Raw genomic sequence first — 24,054 nt, 5'->3', positions numbered from 1 at the left:
CTGACACCCACACCGTTCTGCATGGCGGCTCTGCGTGTGTGTGTGTGTACGTGTGTGTGTGCGTGCGTGAGGCTTAGTGAGGAGATTTAGTGAGGGGGGGGGGGCACAGAGGTGATTTTTCAGGGGGAAGTAAAACAGGGCCAGATGGGGCTGATTGTTGCTTTCTACGCAAATTAAAGAGAGAGACATCTGCACAGAGATGGACGACACAGGCAATTAACACACACGCACGCACGCACACACACACGCGATAGTAACAAGTGTGTGTGTGACAGACTTGAGCATGCAGACATCCAGCCAGGTCCACGTTACAAAGGGCTGTGTGTGTGTGTGTGTGTGCGTGCGAGATGACATGTTTGGCAAAGTGAAGTCAAAGTTGAAGACGCAAAAGAAAAAGAGGACAATTCACAGCTTCAGCAGAGGTCAGAGGTCACCGTATAGAAGAGCACAATGAAGGATTTCATGTGAGGAAGCCCTCGACCCCCAATACACACACACCCACGCAGACCGAGACCTCGTGTGAGAAAGCAAGGTCAGTCTGAGTATGAATTCCACGTGTGTGTGTGTGTATGTGCGCGCGTGTGTGTGCGTGCGTGCGTGCGTGTTCGGCCTGCGAAGAAGGTCGCGGCATCCCAAGACGACTTGAGATCAACTGGCTCCAGAATAGTCAGACGTTGTTCAATTGCTAGCTGACAGATGAAATATTTGATAAGTGTTGCATAATAAACCGAGTGGAGGCAGATACACGCGCACAAAGATTTGGTGTGTGCGTGTTTGAGCCACCTGAGGGCATTTAGCCACTTAGTGGCAGACTTGAGTGGTTTCAGTTTTCCTCTTGAGGGGCTGCTTTTTTTTTTGGGGGGGGGGGGGGGGTCACACGGGGGCAAACATCCCCTCAGTGCCAGGTGTCCAACCCGTACAATGTGACCTCGGAGAGTGGGACTTTTCTGCACGCCATTCGATCAAGTCGGAGTGTTCTGGAACACTCATTTCCTGCACGGCACAATGGCGCGCAGGAAGTTCTGAAGGAAGTTGAGGAAATTCCCTGTGGAGGAAAGTCAGGAGGAAATGTCACCGGTGTGTATCTTGTGATTTGAATATTGTGATGTGAATCTTGTGATGTGCATTTGATTGGCCCCCCCTTTGCATCTTATCGGGTTGAAGTTGTGCTTGTGCTGGCACCTGCTGTTCACTGTGAACATTGCAGCCTGCAAAAAAAAAAAAAAATGGAAAAAGCCCTGATTTTCAATCATGATGACAACATTTGAGCCTTCACAGATGAATTGATCAGCTGACAAAGCCCATAAACTACTGTTGCCATGACAACCAGCACAGCATTCAAAGCAGCCAAAGGACAACATGTGCGTGACTTCAACATCCACAACTTTTATTCTGCAATCCATCGACAGTCGCTACTTTGGACGCCGCCGCCGCCGCCTTCATCCAAAACAGTCCCCCTGAAAAGTGTGTGTGTGTGTGTGTGTGTGCCTCACATTCCCCAGGTCATGGTGTACATAAAGAGAGCAGCGTTGCCCCCTGCAGGCCACCTTCTGTCATCGCAAGCCAACGAGATTTGTCTGGCCTCACTCAAATGACGGTGAGCTCGGGCTCTTCCTCCACCTGCGCTTGCTCGGCCTTCCTGCCGAACGCCGAGGTCATCTCCTGTAGGAGGAGCTCTTGAGACGGCGTGCAGCCGGCCTGGGGGCGAGACGGCGGCTGCGCGTCGGCCGCTCGCTGAGGGGCGGGAAGCGGCCGGACCTCCGGCGCGTCGCCGCCGGACAGGAAGCTGCTCTCCAGGGATTTGAGCACCTGCAGGCCGAAGTCGCCCACCTCCTCGTAGAGCGGCTCCGGCGACTCGCGATGCTCCTCGCCGCCGTCCTGCTGGACCTTCATCGGCTGCGGACGCGAGCGCGTCACAGTCAGGGCCGCAAGTCGAGCGAGCGAGCGAGCGAGCGAGAGAGAGAGAGAGAGAGACTCACAAAGTACATGGAGAGCGTCCTGCGGTCGTGGAGCTTCCTCTGTGGATGACAAACAACGTTTCCAGTCAGCGAGCTCAAAGTCCTGCGAAGGAGTTCACAGTTGCACGCGGGCCGCCGCAAAGCAGCTTGAAGCGAGCGCCAACTCGTTCAAAGTGGTGCGAGCACTGTTTGTCGGCGCATGCAAACGACGACGTCTTCCGATCAGTCGCTGGCGTTTGAGGGCCACAAAACGTCTCTTGTCCCAACGTTAGACGGCTTAGAGTTGATCTGCTTTGCCCCCGTCATCTTAACGTTGTTGTCATAAAGTTCTGATGAAGTTGCCGGGGCGCGCTCGGCAAGCTCAATTTCACTTTCCCAAAAATATATTTTGTCGACTAAAATTAGACTGATCAAATGTTTTCTTGGACTAAAATAAAGACTATAATACTGTACTCGACTTGCAGTCAGCTAAAACTTAACTAAGTAAAAATGTGATGAAATCTAACAAGCGCGATTCAAAATGAGACATTTAAACATTTAAAAATGACAAATGATCAAATCAACACTACTTTGATGGCTCCCTGCACACATTCACATGCTGAATAAGCGTCTCCCTCATCTCTTGATCGTATGTATTGTATATTATTTTGATGTTCTTATTTTATTTTCACAAGTCTTGGGACTTACTAGGCAAACCTGGGACCTCGGGGACCTCATATTTGGTCCATGTCATGGGGAAATGGGCGCTGGTATAAGAACAAAAATAAAATGAAAAAAATCCTTGGATCTTTGTATCATTACATTTTGAGGAAAGTTACATTCGTTGAATCGTTGAAATTAATGATAAATTGAAAGGAGAAAGAAAATAAATGCGTAAGAAAGTAAAATGAGAATATGCTAAAATAACAGCAATTGGGAAAAAAAAACAGCGGCTGTTGTTGCACATTTTGGCCTCTTAGTGGCAGTGTGGTGCCTTGCACGGATGGAACACACACTTTGAATGAAAACATAAGTTGTGCTTGAACTCGAGTAGTAGAACTCGTTTTTTTTCAGACATTGGGAACAGTTTATGCCTGCGAGTAGTGTTATCTTACCCGTGTGCATGTGTTTACGCAACATTTTTGTGTCATTTGAAGGAATATCTCTCCCAAAGTCGATGCTGGATATCCGTTAGCATTTGAATGGGATCCTCCATTCACTTTAGCATTAGCGCTAGCTATGTTTTAAAAACGAAGCATGTTTTGTATTTAAATAATAATTGGTTTTCTTGTGTGTTTAGTTTTACCGCTAACTGCCACTCGGGTGTCATTAAACAGCTTAAGGGACACTCAGGGACGGCAGAATCGCGTGCACGCTACACGCTTGCCAACATGGTGCATTCAGGGAACTTGCACTTGCACCACGCCGTTTTGCCCAATCATCGTTTTTATTCGATTGTGACGTTTGAACGATCTAGAGAAGCCAAAATCGAACTCACAATGACATTCCGATGACTTGTGCAGCTCTTGTTAAAAGCATTGCGAGCGGGGTTGTCAGCAAATGAGAAGCTGGGTTAAAGTGGCGTGTGGCAACCAGATGAAAGCAGTATGAAAAGGTTCCAAGCTGCATGGGCAACATCAACGCCAAGTTGGCGTGAAGCGGCTGCAAGTGTCGCAAAAGCAGTCGAAAGCGCGGCGTCGGTTACCAGCGTCTGATTGGCCGACAGCATGCCGTGGTTGCTGTCGTCTCCTCGGATGGGCACCAGCGGCATCGTGCCAAACTTCTGCTTGGCGATGTCGGATGACGAGTGGCGGCGGAGGACGGGAGGGCCCGGCTCGTCGTGCTGCCGAACGCAGCGGGGTCGGAGGTCAGCGAGTCACGGTGGTGCCCCATTGCCATGGCAACAGAAGCCAGAAACACTGACCTGAGCTTTGAGGAAGCTGCTCACCCAGTCCCACAGGTCGGCCTCGCTCGGGCAACACAGGAACCTGCGGGCACACATGCGTGTCCAGATGTTCATCCGCCGGCGCAAACAGTCCCTTGCTAGTTGGCAAACATGCGTTTGGGGAAACTTACAGCTGATGTTTGTGTGACATCACGGTGAAGCCCCACCTATGAGAGCATTCACACGTTAGCCTAGCTTAGCGCAAAGACAACCGCTCCGTGAGTGGCAGTGGTCACCTTGTTGGCGCTTTGAGTTTCCTTCGGACCCCCATGTAGACCTTCATGGTCTTCAGCGACCACTCCTTCTCTGCTTTGAAGCTCTGAAGGCCAAAAACAGACAACATGTTGGGCCTCACTCAAAAGTCCCTCAGTCAGCCCCCGTCAGTCTGTCACTGGGTACCTTCTTGTCTTTGAGCAGCAGTAGTTTGTTCTTCTTGATCTGGAAGCTTCTCTCCTGGAATTTGTTTCCCTGAAGCAGTTTGGGGGGCTCCTCCCGACACCTCAGCACGCCGACCTTCATCAGGTCACTCTTGTAGGCTAAAGGGCACGCACGCACTCGGGTCAATGCCACGCTGCTTTCATGCGTGCGTGTGTGTGTGTGTGTGTGTGTTAATGTGCGCTCAGCCTACAAGTGAGGATGTCGATGCCGTCGCCTTTAGGGACCCTCTTCACCACAAGGTAGGCAGAGCTGGGGTCGGCCATCTTGCACCACTGCAGTGCCTGCTCCAGAACTTTCTCTTTGGGATGCAACGGACGCTCTGTGGACACACAAACGGCTCAGACACAAGCGCGTGTGCGTGTGCGTGCGCATGCGTTGCGGTGGACGCACCCAGCTGCCCGTCCTCAATAACCTCAAAGGTCATCCAGACATCTTTGTCACCAGGCGGGACGTTCCTCATATAGAGAACCTGATTGGTCAGCTCCTCGGCACACATGCTGGGCGACACCTGGATGGGCGGGGGTGCGCGGAGGAGTCATCGAAGGGCTAAAGACCGTTACCATGGTAACACAGCATCTGCATTTACATGTACTATGCGTGGACAGTATGCGAAGGCGTCTTACTTTAAGGGTGACGCAGCTGTCGGGCGTCTTCATCTCCAGGTAGACCTCGATGATCAGATCCCCCGCCTGAGACAACTGAACACACGCAACCGGCACATTGACTCCTCCCTCTTCAAGGCTGACCCCGCCCACCCTGCCAAGCGATTGGCGTGAGTTACTTGAGTGTCCTTCCAGGAGGTGATGAGACTGATCTCCAACTCCATCTGACTCTGGTGCTCCTCATCAATCTGACAGAGAGCAACAAGTCCAATCAGCTGCGCACTCTGAAAGTGGACTTGGGGAGCGGACTCACAAAGTGGACTCCGGAGAGGCGACTTGCAAAGCCGTACTCACATCGAAAACATACAAGTAGTTGTCAATGAGATCTTCGACGATCTTCACTTCATGTTCTCCCTTGCCGTCCGTCTGGAAGAGGCTGGGAGCGAAGAGCAGCGACAGGTTCTTGGTGCACATCTGGTTCAGGTCGGCACATTTCTGGACCCTGACGGGAGCGATCGATCATGATCACGTGACACCGACGGAACGCCATGCCAGGCCACTCAGAGCTCACCTATAGAGGTGGCTAATAAGCGCAGCCAGCGTCATCCGGTTGACCCGTGGAAGAGTCCGGATGACCTCCTTGTAGCGGTCCAACCTCGAACCTTTCAGGTGGATTTCTGAGGAGTTAGCAGGAGAGAAGTGCTAAGCAATCCTGGCGCGTCACCCTACGCTTGGCGCTGTGGGCAGGAAGTTGACTCACTAGCGGCCTCCTGCCACAGCGGGTGGAGGTCGGCCATGAAGACAGGGTCGTCGATCTCCCTGAAGAAGCGCTTGAGGACGTCCGTCACATCCTCGATGAAGTGGTCTCCGATGCGCAACTTGACGTTGCGAGCATCTTTGCGGAACTCCTCCATGAGCAATTTGATCCTAGACTTGGCTCCGTTCTTGCGATAGATCCCCTCGTGGCTCAGACCTGCGGGCGTCCACGGGACAGTTGGAGATGTTCTGAAGGAGAGAGCCAGGAGCCGCCCCCCCCCCCCGCCGTACTGACCGTACTGCGTGATGAAGGCGATGCAGCTGTCCACAATTATGGGGATGTCGTTCCTGCTCAGCTGCTGCTCTCGCAGGGCGTTTCCCTTCCCGCCCCCGGCCCTCTGGATGTCCGAGTACCACAAGTTGAAGTCGGTGCGGCCCACGCCCCGCAGGTGGAACGTCCTGACACAACGGCAACGTCAGACAACCGAGAGCAGCTGGATGAGAATCAGCTGAAGCCAAGGTCCACTCACCTCCCCTTCTCCACCAAAACTAGAATTTCTTTCTTCTCATGGTTCTGGCTTTCCAAAGCGACACCTTTAAAACAAACAGTCAGCCGGACGGAACCTGAAGAAGACTTTCTGCTTATAGGCACCGACTCAGCTCCTGGAGACGCTTCAAGTTGATGATGTCTTCTGCGGCGCCGTCGTTTTGCGGACAGATGAAGAGGTTGGACTTCTGCAGGACAAAGTAGGCCTCCTTCCACTGCTGAGGGTCCAACATGGCTCGGTACTGCAGGCGCCCAATGCGCTCAAACTCCCGAGTCAGCAGGCAGTGACAGCTGAGCGGCGTCGCGGCCTGGAGAGCAAACACGACCCGGCAATTCTGTCTTCGGACCATTGAAAGAACGCTAACAAGCAGAACGCCGTGACCGGGCTGAGACAATAGGCGATGGCATGCGGCATGACCCGGGCAAGATAAACATCATACCTTCCCGATGGCGCTGGTCCAGATGTGCAGAACCTCGGCCGTCTCCACACCAAACTGATGGACTTTGTCCGAGGTCAAATATAACTCAAAGGTGTACCGGAATCTGAGTGGGGAAAAAGACTCCGTTGACTGCGGGTTTCGCTTCTATTCTCCGCCGCGCCGAGCTAACGCGTCACCTGTCCACGAAGCCGTTGTTCTTGGACGAGTCGGGTCGGCCGACCCCCAAGCACACCACGTCCTTCAGGTTAATCTCCATGCAGGCCTCTGCCGATCGCTCCGACTGGTACAAGAGCAGTGACTGATCCACTGAGCACCAGAACTTCTGGAAGTCTGTGGCAGTCCAGTGCACAGGTTAGGGAAGCAAACAATTAGCCGCGTAGGAACACATTCTGTCAGGACTACAAACTCCAACCTTCTCGAGATCGGCGGGAGAGCGTCCCTCTGCTGGCACAATTGGACCTGAAGAGGAAGCCCGAATGAAGAACCGTCTTCATGATCTCATCGTAGACGCCAGGATCTGCAGGACCGGACCACAGGAAATTCGATTGTCTGTCAATGTTCGGCAACACTCCTCCTCATTGGGGCTGGGAAGGACTTGGAGTCTATCCCGGCTGACTTTGGGCGAGAGGCTTGGTGCACCTTGAACTGGTCGCCAGTCGATCACAAGGACGATAGAGACAAACAACCATCCACATCCACGCTCACAATCGCACCCCGCGACAACAGAGAGTCCTCAACGAACTAACCTAACATGCACGTTCTTGGAAAGTTCCACGTTCCAGCCAATTGCCCGCTGACGCCGCCCACGACTCAATTGTATCGAAGTCACTTATCTGCTTACATCAGTAGTAGTAGTAGGACAAATAAGAGGCGTAATAGCAGTGGTTCTGACCCGAGGCGGGGTAGTCATCCAGTAGGTCTCTGGTTGGCTGCTCTCCGTGAGCACTGGCGGTCAGGTGGTTGGATCTGGCCTCCGAGAAGATGTGAGTGACAGTTTTGAGGAGCGTGTGCTCGGAGACTGCAGAACACAAGACCTGCAGGTAGACACGCAGTCACAAACACCCCAAAACTGTTGTAAGGAAGACAGATTGTTGCGGTTGAAGGAGCAGGGTTCTTCGCAGCTCCAGACATTGCTCAGACTTGATGATCAGAACTTGCTGTCATCACGTCACATAATGTCAAAGGAACTCCTGCTCAAGTACTTTCTGTGATCTCGAGATGCACACCTTGAGTAGCTGCTCTTGGCTGCTAAAAGCGGGATGGTCCAGTCGGAAGCGTCCTTCTCTGTACTTCTGACCGATGAACTCCCGCCGCTGACTCGGTGATGCGTCGCAATCCAGCTCGTCCGACTGGGACAAGTGGGCCGCCCAGAACTCGTTAGCTCGGTCGTTACCCAGCATGATGAAGAGCTGCCACACAAACAAAGACCCGTCACATAACGTCAAGTCTTTTCAGGTTTTGAGCCGATTCGGGTCTTACCTGCACGATCTGGTTGCTCCACACGCTGGTGTCCAGTTTCAGACTCTGGACTTTGGAAACCATAGTGCCCAGACCTCTGTGCTGACCTGCACTTAGCAATTAAAGGTAATGAAACAAAAGTGCACCCTGCTACCCGATAGCATGGAGCTATGGCGTACCGGCACAGTTCTTGCAGATGACCACACACAAGTTGATGGAAGCCCAGTCAGGGTTGACGGCCCGACAATCGGCACACGTGCGATTGGAGCGGTTGGACCAGATCTTCTCAGCCACCTCGTAATCCGACAGGGTCTCGGTTATGGCCTCCTGCAGCGCCTCCATCCAGTCCCGCTTTTCCCGGTCGGATTCGGCCGTGAAGCTGGAGCGGCCGACTGACAATGAGAGGCCGTCGTGGCAACAGAACGGCGACGGTGACAAAGAGGTGAGGTCGCACCTGAAGGTTCTGTACGGAGTGATGAGCTCGAAACTCTTGTGTTTCCCATCTCGGATGGTGGCGCCGCGGGCCTCGATCACCGTGATGCCGATCCCGGTGCGAAAGCACTGAAACCGTCCGAGAAGAGATATCACACACGTACGCCTGGAAACCAGGGCAAGTTGCGTGTGGAAAGGTGTCGACGTTGCGCGTGGAACCAAATCAAGGTTCTGTGCGGCCCAGGTGCTAACAAGCAGCGCGTGCGCAGCCAAGGTGTTAGCGCGTGGCGCTGTCATCACCTGTTGGCTTTTGTGGAGCCAAATCTGCTCCATGTTGATGGCCACGTAAACTTTGGACTTGGTTCCTTTCAGCTCCAGCAAGCCGTGTTTCTGACAGTGAGGACCGGGTCCCAACCAGCGCCGCCCGAACACCAGCTGGTCTCGGACGTGGTCCTGCAGTGTGGACACCCAACGCCGTCTCAGCACTGACACGCACACGCACAGCATGTCCAAAGTCAGCAATCAATCAATCAATCAATCAATCAATCAATTGCCCGTGCGCGCGTGCGTGTGTGTGTACCTTCATTATCAGCCTTAAAAACAAAGATCCGCTGACTGGTGACGATTTCAAACTTGTTGTCTTTGGAGGGGCGGGCCATCTGGATGGCAGCCAATGGGACAACTCCTTTAGGGTACACGTCCTGCAAGAGGGGCGAAAATGATGATGAAGACAATGATGAAGTCAAGCACGGAGGATTCAAACCTTACCTTTTCGTTTCCAAAATACATGAGATTTTTGCCGTCAAACTTGACGAAGCGCTTCTGGAAAACGTAGTTCCTGGAAATAAAGCGCAAATTCCGTCTCATCAGTCCAGCATAAGAAAGTTGCAGAACGTGAAAAAAAGAGAAACACACACCCAGTCAAGAAGGAAGAAGAGAAGGACGAAGACGAGGAGACACAGGACAGGACCAAAATGACGACACGCACGACAAGTGTGTGAGCTGAACTTTCAAGGCTGAGGCACAGGCGCGCACACACGCACATGCACAATTTCAATGTCTGCAAGAGCTACGACGTCCCCCTTGCCCCGCCCGGACCCGCCCGCTGCTTCGACGAAAAAAAAGCTTCTTCTACTTGTCGTGAGCAGCTACATCAGGAAAACGTACCCCTGTGGCGACAGTTTGTCCAGCCATCCGCTGATGATGGGCGTGGCCCTGTCGCTGAGGGAGGTGTAGCTGGCGTACGGCGAGATGGTCTGGTCCTCGTCGCCGTCCGGGGACAGCGCGCAGCTGCAAACGGGGAGAATTCAGTGCACGCGCGGACCGAGGCGCCTTCGCACACCCGCAAGGTCTCGACACGCCGGGCCGGTGAACGTCATGGTGGACAAAACGCAAAAACTCCACCCTGACGGCAACGACTACGTAGTTTCGCCGCAGGCGTGAGAAGCACTCTGGCTCCAGACCATCGGTGGCGCTTTTCATGTCCTGCCGGAGTTTAGCTTTCATCACTCGGTCGACGGAGCCTTTCTCTGCGATGTCATACGAGCGCGGTCTCTCCTCAAGCACGCTGATTCATTTCCGTTTCCAGATCTGTTTATCGAGTTTGATTTCCTCTCCAGAGTCCAGACACTTCTTAATTTATGCTATGCTGTTCAAAGTTGGATGTTTTCCGCTTTGACGCCGTTCCAGCCAGACATTTGTGAGAAGTGGACTTAATCACCCAGGGACTTAATGATGGTTTTAAACGCGCTAACCGTGTCACTCTTAGATTAGCTTAGCAATTAGCACGGCTTCTTCCTTCATCAGAACGAAACTTGTCAGAAATGTATCTTATTCGCCGTCACGGAGTGGATGATGAATGACTTGGGAGCGACTGCGCAACGTGTTTAGCCGTAGCCAGCTGGAGCTCATCGCTGGCTAGCTGGTGCGGTATACGTAGCGCCGAGTTTCCCTCCACCTCAGACTACCTGCGCCAGGTGACGTGATCCCAGCAAAGCTTTTTGGGACCACCTCGGCAGTTCTTCTTGTTTTTCCTCCTCTACTTTCTTTTGGCCGTCTTGCCATTTGTTCCCTTTCATCACTTTCGCTTCTTGTCTCAGGCACCGATTCCGAATCGGGTGACAAGCCCCAGCCCGCGGTTTGCTGGCGGCCCGATGCCGACAGCGCTCATCGATGCGCTGGCGACTGCCCGGCGGCAGCTTGCTGTGTCGAGACCTCAAGGTCACGTGGGACTCGACTGACATCCTGAATGTCAATTGACAGCTTCTCGTCGCTTGGTTTACCCATAATCCTCAGCGTACTGCCCTTCCCGCCTCCTGGTTTCCCCGTCTCGTCTCGTGTCGATCTGGGTGAGAAAAAAAACAATTAAAAAAAAAAAACAAACTCGTGTGGATGCTGACATCAAAATGGCGGCGTGATGTTCTCACCTCACTGCCGAACGTGTTGACTCCACCTCTTTGAAAAAGGGTTTCGCAGTAGGGACTGATGACGTCATCAAGGTCATCTGTGAACACAAACATGCAACCGCTGCATGAACACGATGTCGGTATGATATCGCGATGATGTCAATGGCGTAAGATTTCACACGACATCATACAATGATTACATCAGACGACAATGGGTTCAAGCTATGTCACATGATGATGTCACATGATGATGTCACACAACGGCACATTACGGTGACATCATGCTACGCGAGGGGCGTGGCCACACTCACCTCTGGCTGATCCTGATGAGTTGTTGCTCGACGTCCCGCCACTGCCAACAGGATTCAAAGTGAATCAATAATGATCATTAATTGATTGACTGACTAATTGATTGGTAGTCCAGACCTGTTTCTCTGGTCCCTGTCAGCTGCCTGTCGTGGGGGCGTTGGCGGGGCAGACGCCACGGTTCCCCAGTAGATGTCATTGGAGATCATCTCCATCCTGCTCGAGCCAGACCACCGCGAGGACCCGGAGATCCTGCCATCGTCATGGCAACCAGGAGACGAAGGTGAAAAGGAAGCCGGAAGCGGTCGGCTGTTGTGCGCTTGTGCAGGAGAAGGCGGCAACGGAGGCGCAGTGAGCGGAACCTGACGGGCGACCCTCGGGGGAACGGGCGGCAAGGAAACGTGCGAGCTGCCGACGGGCGTCGGCGCGGACGAAGGCGAGCTGATGGCGTCTAAAAGCGGGAAGCAGATGGACTCCTGGGAGAGTCTCCTGTGTGGTGACGGGACCACGTCTGGCCCAGGGGGGTGAAAATGAACCGGGGCGGTGCGCCGCCGGTTAAAAACGGTTCGTGGTTTGGGCACCGGCTTCAGCATGGCAGCCAGGTCTGGAGCCGAGCAGTTCCTGAACGCTTCCAAGCCGCAGGAGGTTTGCGGCGGCGAAGACGACGGCAGGTCTGTCACAGAATGGCGTCGGTCAGCCGCCACTCTCTGATGGGCGCCCTGAGCTAGCCGCCTCTGCACGTGCGACAGAAGTCTCAGGATCCGTTTGCGATGTCCGGTGGCCGTGATTCCCAGGCTGACCAGCGCGTCGTGATCCAAGTGGGCCACGTCGCCGGCCAATAGTAGGCCGGCTCTCTGGAAGCAGGCGTGGTACCTGTGCGGAAAAAAAATGGATGAAGCAAGTCAACGTGAAACAGGCCCGCCGCGTTGCTTTCTGCACCGAGTGACCTCTGACCTCTCCAGATGGATGGCGGCCAGAAGCGTTTCCACCGCCGTGTTAGTATCCAGCGTCGCCATGACGACCATCGCTAGCGCCATCTCCCGACGCCATCACGGCGCCATCACCAGTCACGGCGACCCATCGACAACGGGACCTTTTTGCAAAAAACACAAAACGTACATGTTAGCGTAGCAGCAAGTTACCCAAACGTTGTTGTTAACAGATTAGCATAGCAAGAAGTGACTAAACCATGTTGCTAACATGTTAAGGTCGCATGACGTGACCAAAACATCAATCTTAGCACACCGTGAAATTATTAAATGACAACTCTCTAACATGTCAGTATAGCAAAAGTTGATCAACAACATGTGCTAACATGTTAGCATAGCAGGAAGTGACCCCCCCCCACCCCCCCCCCAAAAAAAACAAATATGTTGCATTTTGACATGGCAAGAAGTGACGACCAAATATGTGGCTCACAGGTTAGCATTGCAGGAGCAAAACAAAATATGTCTCGGGCGGAGGAAATGACCAAAACATTGCTAAGTTGAATGCTAGCGTAGCAGGAAAGGACCAAAAACATGTTACAATGGCAGGAAGTGGCAAAAATCTTTAGCAGAAAGTGACTCCCAAAAGATGTCGCTTACATGTTAGCACAGCAAGAACTCAACTGAACCAAACTTGATTTATACTACAGAGCATTTGAATTGACCAAACGGATGCAAGGAAGGGCAGAAGGGAGATTTGGTGGCTCATGTGAGCCAGTCGTTGTGGCCGATAGCAGCTCTTGACCACGTAGTGCGTTCTCTTCCCACTCGAGGGAATAAAGGCCTCCGAGACTGTGTCATCCTTAAGCACATATGAGGGCGCTACAATGTCCACATTCATTGGTTATTTCCTTCCTAAAAAAAAAAAAAACAATTGCAAATTCAACAGTGTTATGAATCCGTTGTTTCATTTGCATGTGCAACTTACAGATTCAAGTGGACGTATACTGTCTACTACTTTTTTAGAACAACTTGTTATGCTCGACAAAACGTTTTCAAGTGACAAACTTCCACATCCATTTGGAAAGCTTGACAACCTCGACTGACTCATCACAGCACAGCAACAAAAAAAAAAAAGAGCACACAGTTGTCACACCTGACTTGTCAATGTCCACATCCAAGTTGTGGCAGTGCATGAAAAAACAAAACGAAAAAAACAAAAAAACAGCAAAGCAAGCTCTTGTCAACTCAAGCTGCCGACTGACATTTTGCAATAGTCATTCTCTTCACACATTTTCACAGGATGTAGTCCTTTTCACACAAGCGTATTCTACACAGCGCGCAGATGGCAGGGCAGATAGCGCGCCGGCTAACCTTTAATCGTGAAACTTCACAAGTGCATCGACATCAGCGGTCAAATCGTGAAGAGCAGCCAATTGGACAATGTCGTTGAAGCGGACGTCAGCGGCTACTTGGACTGACAAATTGAGCGCCTGAGCGGCCGGCGGGCTGTACCACTGGCGCGCGCCAGCATCACAAGATGAGGCCAAAAACTTGTGGCAGGAGGTGTGCTGAACATGTTAGCGGAACGGGAAGTGGCCAAAAGCGCTCGCTAACGTTGCAGGAAGTGTCCACAACGCCTTGCTAACATGTTAGGACAGCAGCGAGCGATGAAAACATGCGGTTAGCTTGTTCTTGGACAGCCTAATTGATGTTTTATTCATCACATTTGACGCAGATGATTGGGCCGCATTGATCGCGATGGACGATGACCTCATTCATGCAGGCTAGCACAAGGCAGCTATTGTTACACACACACGCACACGCACGTCAGCGCACGCGCACAAGTGAGCCCTTGTTAGTCAGCATGTGTGTTCAGCTAACCTCGGCCCGGCCCGAGGACGGCGAGGGGGCGCGTTCCCAAACAAAAGGACTTCTGTTCTGTTCCATTAGGTTCTCTTCTGTTGTGTTCTGCTTACTGGCTCACATCAGCCAAGTGGCGGCCACAAGAACGTCCCGGCCTCAATTTGTTCCTCGCGCTCACGTTTTGCTGTCGGCCAAACGTTACCGTGGCGACGCCTGGCAAACAACGCCGCCAATCGCAGCAGAACAGGTCACATGACTTGGCAGCAAGCAAACACACTTCAACTTCCCACACACACACAACACGCATGTTGGTGTTTGTTCACAAGTGCGCATGTGTGTGGTGAGTGCACGTGTTTGTGTGCAAATTTCCTGAAAAAGTGAAGGAAGTTTGTGTGTGTGTGTGTGTGCGGGCATATTTCCTGAAAAGGCTGTACTCTGCGTCGGTGTGTGTGTGTGTGTGTGCGCGCCCGTTACGTGAGCGGTCAAGCGGACAATGGAAGCTGCACATCCGGTTGTTGTCAAGTTAGCTAAGACGTCCCATGAAGACGCCGGACAATTGCGTCCAGCGCACGCAGCACAAAAAGCAGGAGGTGACGGTGGCGTGTTCCTCCTCCAGTGGGCGTGGCCTGCCTTCTGCTGGACAGCTGCGAACGTTTCAACTTGCCGCCGATCATGGGAAGTGCCTCAAGTGGCCAGGATGGCAGCAGGCATATTCACATGACTGCTACTGACTGGCCGATGATGACGTCACATGATGGAAGTCCACAAGAGCGTGCGAGTGTGCTTGACTTTGTCCAGCACGAGCAAGGTCACATGTCAATGTCGATGTCGGGATGAGGCCTCGCCGCGATGACGTCGGCTAGGTAGTCATGCTCGGAGACCGCGTGAAGATGATGTCACGCGACCGTTTGACGTCACATTGCTCGTGGCACACGCAGCAAGCGGCGAGGAAAAGGCCAGAGGGGGAAAAACAAAAAAAAAAAAAAAAACGCTTTCAACAGGAAGTGGCCAGCCAATGGCCGTGACATCACAACAGGAAGTGTTGAACAGGAACAACATCCTCTTACTGGGGATGTGAGTGAGCTTGGGACCATGGCCCACCCTGCCTGCAAGGAATTGTGGGAAGTCACAAAACAAGACCAGAAAGGAAGCAAACACCTCCTTTTCCTTCACACACACTTTTCTCCGAGCTACTTCAAACGAGAAAGGAGCGAGTAGCAATACCAAGCGTCGCCCTTCTTTCAAAGTATCGGGTACTCTTGAAGGCTGCCGATACCAGTCACCAACTTACTTAAGGCAAAAAAAACAAAAACAAAATCGGTATATGAGCACAAGAGCCACTTTGAGCAGTGACACCTGCTGCTGACCCTTGACCTGCTCACCAGCTAGCAAACCAGTCAAAGCCAGTCAATAGAACACGTGGGCTCCCTCTAGTGGTACCCAAAAGAATCACTACATTCAAGACAAGGACAATTGTTCAACATTTAAAACATGACATTCAATCCACCATCAAGCTTCAAGTGAAGCTTGTAGATATGCAACGGTTTATTTCAACTTATGGGGGACTTCTCAGTCAGAGAAACGATTAATTGAAGCACGTAAATGTGCTTTTTAGGACTGAAAATGTATTCATTGGACTGTTTGCATGTTGGCCATTAACTATAAAAGTTCCATTTTTATTCTTTTATATTTTGAAAGGTGCATGTTAGTTGGTGTCAAAAAACAAGTGAAGATCAAGAATTCCGTCAGCAGAACTTGGACGCGGAGAACACGCACTAGTTCAGTGTTTCACCACACCAGAAGCATCAGGAAGGATGTGAAAAGCAGGACAGGTGGACTGGAACCGCTTTCTGCACCCCAAGTAGCTTTGGGTTACAATTTAAAAGTTCCAAGTTGCTTGTCAGAGTTCGGATTAGGAACAAGGCAGGCTTGTGTGACATTTGAGCAGCAGGCAAACCAGTACGGGGCCGAGCCCACAACTAAAAGCAGACGAACCAATGAAAGCTCGCAGAACGGCTAAAACCAATCCGACCGGGAAAACCAGCACAACAAGGAGAAGCGCTCAGAGCAGTAGAACCTCTTAAACCAGTAGAACCAGACAGACTAGCAAAACCAGTATAATCACTAAGCAGAAGTCAAATCAGACCTGTCAGAGCAGTCAAACAGGTCGAGTGCCAATGTGTGTGTGTGTTTCCGGTTGGCTCCAATCCCGACAGAACCGAACCGCGACCCAAACAACTTGACCCGGAGCGGTCACTCACTTGACTCGTGCTCGAGCTCGAGCTCCTCTCCCTACCCGGTTCTGTTCGGTTGGTCCGATCCGCACCCTGTCCAGAACCGTAACCACATCCACATCCACTCGGGTGGTTCGGAGACTTGTGAGAGTTGGGCGAGTTCTATTGAATTGCGGACGTTCAACACGCCCGTCGCTTAGACCATCAAGGCACAGTAACAGAAACGTACACGACTTCCTGGTGGCCACATTTCAAAGTAAAAGTCCATAGAAGTCTTTACTTCCGGTTGTAAGCATTCATTACTTGATATTATTATTAAGTTAACCAGTCACACATTGAAATACACGAAGTACTGGAGGCCAAATTCGCAATTAAAACCGATTAAATGATAAAATATTGTATAAATTGTTACACTGCTCTTTTTGATATTCGTGATATTAAGCATGTATTTGTATGGAATATAAAGATTAAATAAACAACATGAATTTATTTGTCAAATTTATAGTCAAATTATCCTATTAAAGTTCATATTACATTGATTTACCTTAAATAATTGTGGCATATATTTGGGGTGTGTGTCTCTCTGATAAAAGACAATTCGATACGTATCTCCAGACATAGGGTGCGATACCATTCAAGAACGGTTTATTAATAGATTATTAATAGAATATATTTTGTGCACTTTGAAGTGGCCTCGATCGGGTCACATGATGTCTTTATTAGCATACATGAAAGAAATAAAATGGGGCATCAGGTGACATGATGCATTTATGTCCAGCTAGTAGTTTTGTAGCTTGCGAGGATGATGAGGAGAGGAACAAGTTGTCAAGTTTTGCTGGACTGCGGCTGTTGCACGAACAGGAAGCGAGCGCCTCGGCGGCTGCCCCGGAGCTGGTGGGGTTTCCTCTCCTCTCCTCTCCTCTCCTCTCCTTTCCTTTCCTTGTCCTTGCCGCCAAAGACAATCAGAAGCCTGCAGACAGGAAACAGGAAGCGTCTGAGACAATATGGAGGCGGACATCAAAACAAAGTGAGGAAGTGCCACTTGACCCGACACATCCATACGGACACCTCAGCGTCATGCTAGCGTCATGTTAGCATCACCTCAGCAACATGTTAGTATGACCTTAGTTACTTGCACGTTAGCATCACTTCGGCATCATGTACGATGTTAGCTTGACCTTGGCACCATATTAGCATGCAAGTGCCACGTCAGTGCAGACAGATCAACAAAACTAGCTCCTGTTTTGAGGTCCCTCCGCAACGCGTATTCAATGTGTTGAGTAAGGTTCACGAGTTGGGTTGTTGTGGATTTGCCAGGTCAGAACCAGCTGGGTGAGGGATGAAAAGTGATCCACTGACAGTAGAGAACCTGTTAGGAATGAGGGATTCAAACAGCTTGCAAGAGATGGGACGGAAGCCCTACATGTGTGCGGGAACCTTGCCTGTTTTCAGTAGAGCCATGATCCTGGTCTTCCTCCAGGTCTTTGCCACGTTTTTTTGTCACCTTGCAGTGGTTCATCAGATCTAAGATCCATTTTCGTGTGACAGGTCCAAAGTGCTTGAGCTCTTTTGTGAAGATGTTGTCTTGCCCTAAAGGTTTACTGGTCTTAAAGCGGAAAACAATCCAAATACATTTTTTTCAACAATATGTTCCCAGCAGGCCCACTAGTTGAAACACGGCATTCTGATTAATATTGCGTTTGTGGAATATGAGTTAAGCAGCATAATCCACCCCTTTTTTTCGCCATTTCGTCACTCAGGGCTCAGGTAACGACCAATCACGGCTCAGATTCAGAAAACGGGTCAGCCGTGATTGGTCGTTGTGAGCAGTTGTAATGTCATTTTCAGTCGACGGAAGTGACAAAATGGCCGCCCCCAGAGATGGCTAAAAACGGGTGGATTTTGCCGCTTAATTCATATTCCACAAACGCAATATTTATCAATACAATACAATGCAATTTTATTCATATAGCGCATTTCTTAACAGCTTGGCTGTAACAAAGCACTTTACAAACAATACAATAAATCAGAATGCCTTGTTTCAACTAGTGGGTGTGCATAGAACATATTCTTGAAAAAAATATATTTGGGTTGACTTCCCATTTAAGGCTATTAATGCTGATAATGAGTTTTTCAAGGGAGAATGACTTTGTCAGTCATGGCTTGACATGGAGGTCAAGGTAGAAGTGTTCACGTGATCCCTGACAATTGTTACCCAGGTGCCACTTTTAAATTCTACCAAACACTTCAAAACCTGCGGCAAAGACAAGAGACGGTGGCCTTAGAACGCTAAGGTCATCGGCTCTTGTCATCGTTAGCATGACCTTCCCATCATGTTAGCAGGCCATTCACGCTACTTCCACCAGCGAGCGAGCACGTTCTTCTCACTAGATGTTCGATTGCATTCGATTGCATTTGCCTCCACCATCATGGGGCTAACATGTTAGCATATCAGGAAGGAAGCACAACGTGTCACTATGTTGACATTACCTCATCAGTCATGTGGCTAACATGTTAGCATAGCAGGTAGTGAACGCCACGCGCCAGCTGGTTGACATTAAAATCATTTATTTCATTTAAGTACAATTTGCCAAATTAAAATTCTTTTTTTGTTTGTCTTGTTGCACACGTGACAAGCAAAAGATGTCAGAAAAGTCGCACTCTGGTTTTAAGGAACACCATGAAAAATAGACAAACGTGTGCGTGTGTGGAGTAGTCTGTGAAAAAAAATGCGATGATGTGATGTCATCAGCAGGGGCCGTCCTTCATGATCACAATGTCCAACTTCTTCTCCCTGTGCACACGCACACATACACACACACACACGCACACACAAACAAAAATACACACAAGGTCACATGACGGTCACATGACCGTGAATGTGTGTGTGTGTGTGTGTGTGTGTGTGTGTGTGTGTTCGTGCGAAAGTGTCAGTTTCAGGCTTCATGCGCTTCAGCAGGGTTATAATAGTTTGAGATTTTTTTATTCAGATTTTTTTTTTGAATTCTAGTTAGTTCTTAATTTTGTTTTGCGCTTTCTTTTATTAACTTGAGTTAGTTTTAATAGGTATCCTTTTCGGGTTTGTTAGTTGTTGTTTTTTTTGTTAGTTTTTCAAAAATTCTTTGCACTAAGTATTGTGAAAGCAAAGAAAGTACAATTTCCAAACGGCTGTTTGACATTTTTGCCTTCTGTAAGGCCATAAAGTCATCTTGAAATAAATACGTTTGAAATAAACAAATGACAAAGATGAAAACGAAGCGCATTTTTGCTATCATTTTCGTTGTAATTATAGTTCTATAAACGTACAATGGAGAGTCTGCAATGTGTTTTTAAAAGTACTCTCGTTATTTTTTTCATTCTGTTTTTTCAATGTTTTAGTTCCTTTGTTAGCGCAGGTTAAAGGCTTAAGGCGACCTAGTTGCGAATTAGCATTAGCATGAAGCTAGTGGCCTGTAAAGCCATGCCATGTGGTCATTCCAAATACACAAAGTGTAATTAATTGTCTTCATATCCTGTTTAGGGTTAGCCTAAACATCAGCTGGGAGTGGCCAAAAACTGCTTGAAGCCTCATTTGGGAACAATTGTTTCCAATTTGCCAAAGCGCCACTCGCTGTAAAGTCAACCGAGTTGACCTCACGGCCAGCGCGCCGTGCTCGTCTATCTCGAGTGCGACAACACGACACGTGTTGTAAGCCGCCGGATGTGTCGCACGCGGACGCCAACTCACAGTCTGTGGATGCACAGAGCGCATTCGTTGGGGTAGGTGACGCCGTCGCTGCCGCACACGGGCGAGTAGTTGAGCGGACACGCTCGGGCCAGGGTGGTGCCGCTGCACTGGGGCTGCCAACGAACCGCGGACAAGCCACAAACAAAGCATAAACAGACAAAGCAACAAACGTCACCATGTGGCGACAAGGAACCGCAAGCGCTGACATTTGCAAACCCCAGCTTGGGTCAGAAGGCACCCAAATTCTCGCATTGGGCCGCATTGACTAACCGTGCACACGCACTAATTTGCGTGTGTACGACTTTACGACTTTACGTAAATGTGTTGTATTTGAATTCTTATTTTGGTGAGGGTGACATTCACCATCTGTCAAGGGACTGCAGATGAAAATGTGCCTTCTGGGTAACTGTAGCATATTTACCAAAATGTTTATTAATGTATACTGTTCCTGATATGAAGAAAGAAAGAAAATAAAGAAAGAGTCCTTCTTAAATGTCGTCAGCTTGCGTGCTCGGCAAGCTTTCCCATGAGACAAGATTTTTTTCAAATCGGATGAAGATTGAGAAAGTTCGGGACCTTTAGGGTCAATTTCAAATGAATTCAGTCATCAACATACGCACGCTGGCACCGGCTTGTGCCAACAAAGTGAATCTGACGGCAATTTTTGCAAATATGCTCAATTTGCGTATCAACATTCCTACAAGGCAAAAACAAGACAGATATAGTGCTTGTGCTGGCAAAATCATTTTAGACAACTAAGAAACACGGCGTGAGCAACGCTGACTCAGCGCATCAGCTCGAGGACAGTCGAAAACACTTCATGTAAAAAACGCTTTACGTGGCTTAGTGTCCGAAAATTGTCAAAAAATAAAATTTCACATGCACATCGCTACTCATGCCCACTTCAACCTCTGAAAATATCAAAACAATTTCCAGCCTATTTTGGATTTTATGGACATAAAGCCTTATGCTCCCCGTATACCGGGGGTCTTCAATCCTTATTCCCAGAGGTCTGCTGTCATGTCCGTTTTTCCCGGATGTCTCCCTGCTGCAACACACCTGATTCAAATGATCATGATCGTTATCCAGCTCAGGATCGTTATCCAGCTTCTGCAGAGCTTGCTGATGATCTGTTCGTTTGAATTAGGTGTGTTGCAGCGGGGAGTGACGGAAAACAGGCAGGACAGCGGCCCTCGAGGAATAGGATTGAAGACACCTGCCGTAGACCAGTGTTTTTCAAACTCGGTATCATACCTGTCAACCCCGAGCTGTGCTGAATCTTAGAAAAGTTGTAACTTGCCCGTACATTTCTGTATATAATCGTACACTGTATTTATCGCTCAGTGGGAGAGGTGGGGGAAACGGAACGGATATTTCTATATAGAATCTTACACAGTGTTTATCACTCAACGGTGGGAGGGGGAGGGGGACTTTGCTCGTGAAAGTCGGCCGAAGTTTGCAGTCGGAATCGCTAAAGGGACGCTCCGGATTAGAGTCGAAACGGGCAAGACGAGGTCGGTCTAACAAAAAACGAGTTTTTAATTTTTTCCCGTACAAAAATTGTGATACGGCGTACACAATTTGAAATGATCAAAAAACGGGGGAAAACGTACAAGTTGACAGGTATGCGGTATATTGTCCGGTGTGCCGTGGGAAATGATCTAATTTGTGCGCCTGTGCGGTCTAGCGCCTGTCAGCGTAATCATGTCTTTACTACATTGTAGTACTCTTCCATACCAGCAGGTAGCAGCAGCAGGTAGCCAATTGTCTTTGTTTAGAGACAAGCAAATTAGTGACACCTGTTTGGATAAACATGCGTCACATTATAAAAACGTTTTTCTTTGTTTATTCAATTCCTATTCAAGACGTTATAGTATAACATCATTCTTCCATGTTAAAAAATGCTTATATAAACAATATAACACTTGTATTTGTTAAAATAAGCTTTTTTTTTTCACAATTTCAGCTGGTGGTGTGCCGGGGATTTTTTCAATGAAAGAAATGTGCCTTGACTCAAAAAAGTTTGAAAAACACTGCCGTAGAAATTCACTAGCTTGAAAAAAAGTATGTTTAGGTTGACTTTCCCTAATGAAGAAAATGCTTCATGTCCATAAAATCCCAAATACTGAGGCGATCGTTTTTGATATTTTCCGAGTTTGGAGTGCGTGGGATGTGCTTGTGAATTTTGGTGACGATTCAACGCAGTGTTATGACATGAAGTGACGTGAAGCTTTTTTTTTTTTTTTTTTTACAAGGTTTTTGCATGCCGTTCACCATTCACTCCTTGAAATGCGTCGTCTTTCCTCGCAATCAACTACGGCGCCACGCAATCCGATGCCGTACACTGACTACAGCCACCTACCCGCTTCAAGTGCCATCAGCCCATAATTGTCCGACTTGCAACGTGCTCTTATTTGTCGCCCTTATAACGGACGTGCGGCAAGAAATCGTAATGGTGGGTGCACGGCACTTAACGAGCGCCGCAAGTCGACCAATTTCAAAAGGGCCAAGTAGCTTTCTTACCCTCCTGAAGATGCTGGCTTGGTCGTCGGCATCTGAAAAGAAGAAAGCATCTTTGAAGATGAGCAACAAAGGGCTCGCCGGGCGCATGCTTGAAGGGCAACTCACGTGCGTGCAGGACAAGCGTCACGCAGAGCAAGAGCAGCCGCGCGCGCCACATCCTGAGCGCCGGAGCACACCTGATGTGGCCCACCTACGTACACACTACATGTACATATAGCCGCCCGCGCACACGCCCGCCACGCGCACTCGTGTTGTGACGGCGCTTTTGTGCGCGTCTAATCTCGGGATCAACGTACGCCGCTCGCAGAATCTGCTGAGCCAGCGCAAAAAACAACAACAACAACCCGCTCGGACAAAAACACGCCATGCATGCGCACCAGACGGCGCGTCACCGGCTGCCTGTCGGCTTTCACGTGCGTGGGAATTAAGGGACAACATCACTCGTTCACACGCCCACGCAGAGCGACTATTCACAAGTTTTGCTTTTCCTTTGTTTTTGCTTTGGGGTTTGGTGCGGTTGCCTTCAAAGACCGTCATAATAATACCGAATAACCCTCACCAAAAATAATCTGCGATATAGCAATATAACGTGGTTTACTCTACATGCAAAAACATCCTAATCTGTGTTTTTTTTATTTTGAAATTTGCTAAACGATTTGGTAGACGCACGAGCTGGACGGTTATAAGAAACGGTGCAAGTTGGAGGGAAATTGTCAACGGTGGCTGCTTCGTAAGCGTGGCCACTCTTCGTCAGTGCCTTCGTCCGTCAGTGAGCTTTCGACGGCATTTCAGGCCCGCCCGGTCGGTCCGAGTCAGCCAATGTACGGCACCCCTGAAACGCAGCCAAATACGAAAAAAAAAATCAAAACAGTGTTGTCTACCGTTGGGTCCCACAGACGCAATGACGTGCCCCACGCTGCGCGCGTGTGTGTCTGTTGTATTCACTATTCATTTTATTTTTGTCCTTTATTTGGCTGCATGTCTGCGTGTGGCGTGATGTGTACATTCAATTCCCAATGCCGATTGGCTGTCGCCGACGCCGGCCGGACTGGGCCCACGTGGGTCGGCCCGGAAATACCGCCCAGAAGTTATAGACGGACTGCCGATGCCCACCTCCTGACGAGGGTGGCGGGCGTGCTGGAGCCTATCCCAGCCATCTTGGGGCAGTAGGCGGGGTACACCCTGAACTGGTTGCCAGCCAACCGCAGGTCACACATAGACAAACAAGTTACAACCATTCACGCTCACAGTCACACCTCGGGACGATTTAGAGCATCCAATTAACCTACCATGCGTGTTTTTGAAAGTGGAATACCCGGAGACAACCCACACAGGCACGGGCAGAGCATGCAAACCCCGCCCAGGAAGGCCGCAACCCGGACACGAAACCCTCGACCTCAGCAATGTGAGACAGATGCGCTAACCAGTCGTCCAGCGTGATGCCCTACCCTAATGATGATAATCCATCAAAATCATACTGGACTCTTGGTTTGAAGAAAACTCCTCAGCTCG

At 49.8% G+C, this 24,054-nt stretch overlaps 2 protein-coding genes across 2 annotated transcripts; both read right to left on the bottom strand.

Annotated features, from left to right (window-relative positions):
- Positions 1-1,366: 1,366 nt before the first annotated feature.
- arap3 (ArfGAP with RhoGAP domain, ankyrin repeat and PH domain 3) lies at positions 1,367-16,511 on the bottom strand. Its single transcript, XM_086023400.1, is given in 35 exon segments — positions 1,367-1,896; positions 1,980-2,018; positions 3,643-3,780; positions 3,862-3,925; positions 4,014-4,049; positions 4,119-4,201; positions 4,282-4,491; positions 4,494-4,639; positions 4,711-4,828; positions 4,944-5,018; positions 5,102-5,170; positions 5,277-5,424; positions 5,494-5,599; positions 5,683-5,895; positions 5,974-6,137; positions 6,209-6,272; positions 6,335-6,533; positions 6,666-6,768; positions 6,842-6,995; positions 7,078-7,182; positions 7,558-7,699; positions 7,892-8,074; positions 8,145-8,230; positions 8,303-8,502; positions 8,578-8,684; positions 8,856-9,040; positions 9,136-9,256; positions 9,324-9,393; positions 9,723-9,845; positions 10,838-10,899; positions 10,982-11,058; positions 11,272-11,312; positions 11,387-12,139; positions 12,221-12,359; positions 16,320-16,511. Coding segments are annotated over 34 exon segments (4,776 nt in total). The 5' UTR covers positions 12,304-12,359; positions 16,320-16,511; the 3' UTR covers positions 1,367-1,587.
- Positions 16,512-18,843: 2,332 nt separating this feature from the next.
- LOC147150808 (putative pancreatic secretory proteinase inhibitor) lies at positions 18,844-24,002 on the bottom strand. Its single transcript, XM_086017682.1, has 4 exons — positions 22,648-24,002; positions 22,543-22,574; positions 20,020-20,132; positions 18,844-19,086 (listed from the first exon to the last, which is right to left on the bottom strand). The coding sequence occupies exons 1-4, from the start codon at positions 22,697-22,699 to the stop codon at positions 19,041-19,043; spliced, it is 243 nt and encodes an 80-aa protein (XP_085873808.1). The 5' UTR covers positions 22,700-24,002; the 3' UTR covers positions 18,844-19,040.
- Positions 24,003-24,054: the final 52 nt, after the last annotated feature.

Source organism: Filicampus tigris, chromosome 2, assembly GCF_054856515.1.
Source record: "Filicampus tigris isolate MCC_2025a chromosome 2, RoL_Ftig_1.0, whole genome shotgun sequence".
NCBI lineage: Eukaryota > Metazoa > Chordata > Actinopteri > Syngnathiformes > Syngnathidae > Filicampus > Filicampus tigris.
This window is presented reverse-complemented; position numbering and strand designations above follow the sequence as displayed.